Source organism: Etheostoma spectabile, chromosome 12 (genome assembly GCF_008692095.1).
Source record: "Etheostoma spectabile isolate EspeVRDwgs_2016 chromosome 12, UIUC_Espe_1.0, whole genome shotgun sequence".
NCBI classification, from domain to species: domain Eukaryota; kingdom Metazoa; phylum Chordata; class Actinopteri; order Perciformes; family Percidae; genus Etheostoma; species Etheostoma spectabile.
The window spans coordinates 27,427,566-27,433,950 of record NC_045744.1 but is presented as its reverse complement, the minus strand read 5'-3'; the positions used below and the strand labels follow the sequence as shown (position 1 = coordinate 27,433,950).

Here is a 6,385-nt window from a genome sequence, read left to right as displayed (position 1 = left end):
AGGTACTGCATGGGGGTCGCGGAAGTTTTGGTTGATTATACTTTATTTATATTCCCCCCCCCCTGCAAATTGTTTCCACAAATTGAAATGTCTTTAAATACACATTTAAACACACTGTAGTAAACAGATAAATGGAGGCAGACGATGTCTTTCAGTCATCAATGCCACCATGGCCACTATAGGACCATTTGATATAACACAATTTTACAATATATAATTAGGGGTCCCCCTCCATCTCGCCATCAGTTTGGGGTCCTGGCCTGAAAACGTTGAAGACCCCTGGTCTACGGTAATAAAGAACCATAGAAAGAAACAAATCGAGCTCCATGCTGGTCATGGTGGATGTAATGTTTCTTATCTTAATGAAGAAACTTGGGTTCATCACTAAACTTATTTATTAGCACAACGAGTCCAGAGGATACAGATACACCGTCATATTTGCTTCTTCTTCTGATGACTCCCAATGCACCGACACACATCTTGAGGGTACATCATATCTGCAGCCATCTGGTGGCAGGAGGTAAAACTACAACTCTTTAACTTATCACTACATCCCCCTTTTCCTAGAGATGAACACATTGCACATTAACTCTTTTACCAGCAATCTTATACTAGCAATCTTTATAATTATTATAAGCAGTTTGAATCTGTGCATTATCATTTCCTTTTAGCACTCATATATGACTATGAACTATTTTTTTTTTTTCAACTTAACAGTACTTGATAACAACATGAACATTAACCCAAATTTCAATGAAAAGGATATAGCCCATAGTCCTTATAGATTCAGCCTGTCAGTGCTTTGATAGTCGCGATGACCTTCTCAACACTGGCAAGTCAGTCTCTACCTCTCTGGTGAACATCCTGTGGTGATCTCTGATGCTGTGGAGCCTGTTCTCGCAGCGGATCTTCATCAGCCTGTTCTTGCCAGGTGTCTTGTGTTTTGAGTAGACTCTTCGATTTCTCCTGAGGACTTGACCATCTTCGGTTTTAACGTTGTAGATCTGGACTCACTTCCTCAAGAACAGTTGCTTTCTTGCTCCGGTGTTGGAATCATTTATTCTTACTGTGTCATGCCTAGCCAGTGGTACTAACTCTTTGTTGACTTGTCATAATTGCTTTTTGTCTTTTTTGTAGAAGTCTTTGTTTTTGTTTCACTTCCTTCTGTTTCTGTTCAGAGGTGTATGGAAGTGTGGTGCGTAGTCTGGCTCCCATAAGAATTTCTGCAGGGGACAGGCCATGCTCAAGAGGCGAAGCTCGATAACTCAGTAGAGCTAAGCATGGATCTGAATCACTTTCTCGTGCTTTCTTGAGCAGCTGCTTGACTATATGCACACCTTTCTCTGCCTTTCCGTTTGATTGAGCATACAGGGGACTAGAAGTCACATGACAAAAGTCATATTCTTTTGCAAAATCCTGAAACTCTTTGCAGCTATAGGATGGGCCATTGTCACTGTACACAACTTGAGGAATCCCATGCCTGGCAAAGATAGATTTCATGTGCTTAATCACACAGGCCGCTGACATGTTGGGGAGCAGCGCAATCTCTGGATAGTTGGATAGGTAGTCGATTACAAGCAGGTAATTCTTTCCATCCAAGTGAAACAAATCAGTCCCAACTTTTTGCCAGGGCTCGTCAGGTATTTCTGTGATTACCATGGGCTCTTTTGGCTGCTTTGCTTGAGTTTTAGACATGTAGCACATCTTGACACCATTTTGTCTATATCAGCATTTATACCTGGCCAATAGATTGCGGTTCTAGCCTTCTCTTGCACTTTTCCATGCCTAGATGTCCTCATGTAATCTTTTCAGCATGTCTGGTCTCAGAGACGAGGAATGACTACTCTGTTCTTTCGCAGCAGCTCCATTAACAAAGCTCAGCTCTCCTCTAATGTTATAGTATGTTGACACTCACCCCGTGGCCACTCTTCTTTATCAGCCGGATGACTCTCTGCAGGACGACACTTCTTGGTTCATCAGCGATGAGCTTGGATTTCATGTCCGTTATGGGCAGTGTCTCAGTGGTCGGTTCACTGAAGATTCACTTCGTTTTCCGTGGAACATCCGGCCTGTTCCTCCCTCTGTGTGTTGCCCTAGACAGACATCAGCTAACACAATGTGCTTTCCAGGTGTAAAATCAGGTCGAAGTCATAGCGTTGAGCTTCATCATACCTTTGAATGCGTGGGTGACATTTCACTGAGTTTTTTCTTGATGATAGCTATTAGCGGTTTATGGTCTGTCTCTGCTACAAACTTTGGCAGGCCATACACATAGCCATGGAACTTCTGGAACCCGTACACCAGCCCCAAACACTCTTTTTCAATTTGAGCGTAGCGGCACTCAGCACTTGTCATCGTTCTCGACGCATAGGCGACAGGCTTCCAGTCTTCTCCACATGCCTGTAGTAGAACAGCTCCAATGCCATCCTTTGATGAGTCGGTGGATATCTTTGTCCTTTTTGATGGATCGAAAAATGTCAACACTGGCTCTGTTGTGAGAGTTGTTTTCAAACGGGACCATTCTGCCTCATGTTCAGCTGTCCACTCGAACTCACACCTTTCACGCAGTAACTCTCTTAGGTGCACAGTCTTCGAGGATAAATTCGGAATGAATTTTCCAATGAAATTGATCATGCCCAATGCACGCAGCACACCTTTTTTGTCTTCCGGTCTTGGCATTTCCAGTATTGCCTTAATTTTGCTTTCGTCTGGTTCAACACCGGCTGGTGACAGCTTGTCACCCAGAAAGGTGATTTCCTTCACTCCGAACTGACACTTGGATCTGTTCAGCTTCAGCTGATACTTTTGGACTCTCTGAAGCACTTTGATGAGTCGTTCATTGTGTTGCTCAAGTGTGGATCCCCATAAGATCAGATCATCAACATACACACGCACGCCTTCAATGCCCTCTATGATGTGCTCCATCGTTCTGTGGAATACTTCTGGAGCGGAGCATATGCCAAAAGGCATTCTCTGGAAGCAGTAGCGCCCATACGGTGTATTGAAAGTGCAGTACTTTGTGCTGTCCTCATGCAGTTTTAACTGCCAGAAGCCTTGAGAGGCGTCCAATTTACTGAAGTATTTGGCACCGGCCATCTCGCTTGTTATCTCATCTCTGGTAGGTATTTGATAATGTTCCCTTTTTATGTTGTTATTCAGATCTTTTGGGTCCATGCACACACGTAATTCTCCATTCGATTTTCTGACACACACCATCGAATTGACCCATTCTGTGGGCTCTTCCACTTTCTTTATCACACCTAGTGACATCATTCTATCCAGTTCTTGTTTCAGCTTTTCTCGTAGGGGAGCTGGAACGCGCCTGGGAGCATGGACGACTGGCTGTGCATCATCCTTCAATTGTATCTTATAGGTGAATGGTAAAACTCCAAACCCCTTGAAGATGTCTGGGTACTGGTTCACTATTGACTCAACACTGGTCTGACTATTAATATTGTTAATGCAGTAAACCCGCTTCACGAAGCCTAAATTTTCACATGCGGTGTCACCTAATAATGAGTCATGTCCCTCCGGGACAACTACAAACATCAGGTGGTGCGCTTTTCCTTTAACTTGCACTTTCAGTCTGCATGCGCCTTTTATGTCAATGTTATGTCCATTGTAGGCTTTAAGCTTCACTGAGCTGGGGTGGATGCGTGGTTTCACCTTCATTGCTCTGATGTCACACTCACTGATTAAATTTGCCTTTGCCCCTGTGTCTAACTTCAGCGGAATGACTGCGCCGTTTATCTCCAGTGGCACAATCCACTTGTCCTTTTTGGCACAGGTTGCACTCGTGCACTGTTCAATGTCTTTTGGCTGTGCTGCTATGCTGTCTTCAGCTTGCGCTACCATCCAGACAAAGAACGAATCCTCTAGCTCTGTTTCCTCCACTGCGTGGACTTGTTCACTGCCACTCTGTTTCCCTTTGGAAAAGCATTGCTTAGCATAGTGATTCTTCCCTTTGCATTTGCTACACATTTTCCCAAATGCAGGGCATTGTTTTGGTGCATGCTGATTGCCACATCTTTTGCATGAAAACTTCCCCGTGACATTTTGTTGTTTATTCGTTTTTTTCAATTTCTGCATTTGTTTTACTGGAGCTACGGGCACTGTTGCACTCTCCTGTTCCTTCTGTGCACTGAATGTTTTTGCATGCAGCTTAGCCAGCTCACTCGCATTGCCAATTTTAATAGCCTCAGCCAACTTTAATTCAGGCTCTCTCAGTAACCTCTCTCTCACTTTTTTGTCGTGCACTCCGAACACTATTTGGTCACGAATCATTGAGTCTTTCAATTCTCCGAAGTTACATGTTCTTGCTTTCAATTTCAAGTCCGTCACAAAAGCATCAAAACTTTCAGTTTGCGATTGCATGCGGGATCTAAACACATACCGTTCGAATGTCTCATTCCTCTTTGGTGAACAGTGGTCATCAAACTTTTCCACAACTTTGTCAAACTGTTCCTTGTGATCTCTTTCAGCAAACACAAACGTATTAAACACCTCCACAGCCTGAGGTCCCGCGACAGTGAGAAGCAGTGCTATTTTCCGCGCGTCTGGCTTTGTGTCCAGTCCCAGTGCTTGCAGGTACAAGTTGAATCGTTGCTTGAACGTTCGCCATTCACAGTCCACATTTCCCGTCCAGTTCAGAGGTTCAGGCGGTTTCACACTTTCCATGACTTCTGTCGGACCACTCCTGGTACCATGTAATGTTTCTTATCTTAATGAAGAAACTTGGGTTCATCACTAAACTTATTTATTAGCACAACGAGTCCAGAGGATACAGATACACCGTCATATTTGCTTCTTCTTCTGATGACTCCCAATGCACCGACACACATCTTGAGGGTACATCATATCTGCAGCCATCTGGTGGCAGGAGGTAAAACTACAACTCTTTAACTTATCACTACAGTGGATGTGATTTTTTTTTGTCATCTTTATTGCAAAAATAAGAAACAGAACACTAATGACATATGCAAGTATCTAATACAAACATAATACGGGGTGGATATGAATGAAGCGCTTACCAAAGCACCAGAGACGTATGAAACGCCCGACGTCATCGGTCACGTGGTATTCCGTATTTGCTACAAGTTCCGACACAAACAATGTTTTATATGTTAAAACTAAAACACTGTTCACACGAGTGAAACCAGCTTCGGTATCACCCGTCCATCTCCATACTGCTATCAACACATATTGGGTAAATTTGGGTAGCAGACACGGAATAATAGCGAGAGGGGAAAAAGCATGTTAGGGAGTGTTTTTTGGAGCAACTGTTCAAATTGTATCTTTTGACGGCTAACGTTAAGCTAGCATCACCGGACTCGTGAATTGGTCAACTCGTGCTTCCGCTAAATGCTGTGTGTTCCGTATCTCCACCCATGAACTGCCTTGAATTTCACCACGATACGCCCTGTGTTTCGACTAAAGTACAGTAGCAATGTGTTGACTAGCAGAACGGAACCTCGTTAACCTTTTGTACACACACAGTGTGTATTATCGAATGTACTTCGACCAAACGGTAACAAAGTGTTGACTTGACCCCAAGTTTAACCTGCGTTTTTTTTCCTACTTGCATAATATTCAACGAGCATTGTTAGCGGGAGCTTAACATCTAAGATTCTAATTTCCAACAACTGCTTGTCTCTAATTGTGTCCATAAAGCCATTGGAACTTGATTCAAACAAGTAGAACTGGATTTAGAAGAATCCGCGGTGCGAAGGTCGAGTTACAGCCCTAATCCAACAACTCACCCGGTTCAGATAAGGTTTCAGGGGGACAGGTTATATACTCAGGCTGTGGACAACACCCATGTAAGCAGACCATGGAGGACCTGGGACAGATCTGAGGAAGAGTAGGACAGACGTTGCTGCAATGGGGTGTCAGCGGAACGGTTTCAAGAAGGAAAGCTTCATTTTGTCGGTGGACGTCGGGACAACATCGATCAGATGTCACGTCTACGACAAGGAGGCGAACATCCAAGGAAGATGCACTACCAAGGTATTCATCTCCTCTCTGTCCTTTGGGCTTCATAGTAATCAAGTGTGCCCATAGACTGTATATTAATATTAACGCTCCACATACTTGCGTCCTTTGCTACACATAACTATGGGCGCCAAATGTAAAATAAGCATATCTTTCCCAAATTTAAGATATTTTAACCCTCATGCTTTCCTCGGGTCAAATTGACCCGTTTTCCTATATCAATGTTCTTTTTAATTATCCAAAATAACATGATTGATTCCACACAACGCTCTTTGGCAAGTACAAATCTCTATTTTCATTCATTTTGGGGCGTCTTATTCAATTTTATAGCATTTGAAAAACAAATTCAAGTGGTATTGAAATAGTATTGAGTAAAAGTTGACATATTCCAGTC

General features: G+C 43.3%; 1 protein-coding gene across 3 annotated transcripts in view; it reads left to right on the top strand.

The window, feature by feature from the left end:
* The first annotated feature begins 5,118 nt into the window (after positions 1–5,118).
* Positions 5,119–6,385, top strand: part of gk5 (glycerol kinase 5) — a 16,650-nt gene continuing 15,383 nt past the window's right edge. For all 3 annotated transcript variants that reach the window (XR_004334500.1, XM_032532531.1, XM_032532530.1), the window contains exon 1: positions 5,119–6,006. Coding sequence is in view for 2 of the 3 variants with exons in the window: in XM_032532531.1 (XP_032388422.1) it covers positions 5,881–6,006 (126 nt within the window). In the remaining variant the exon portion in view is untranslated. The remainder of the gene's footprint in view (positions 6,007–6,385) is intronic.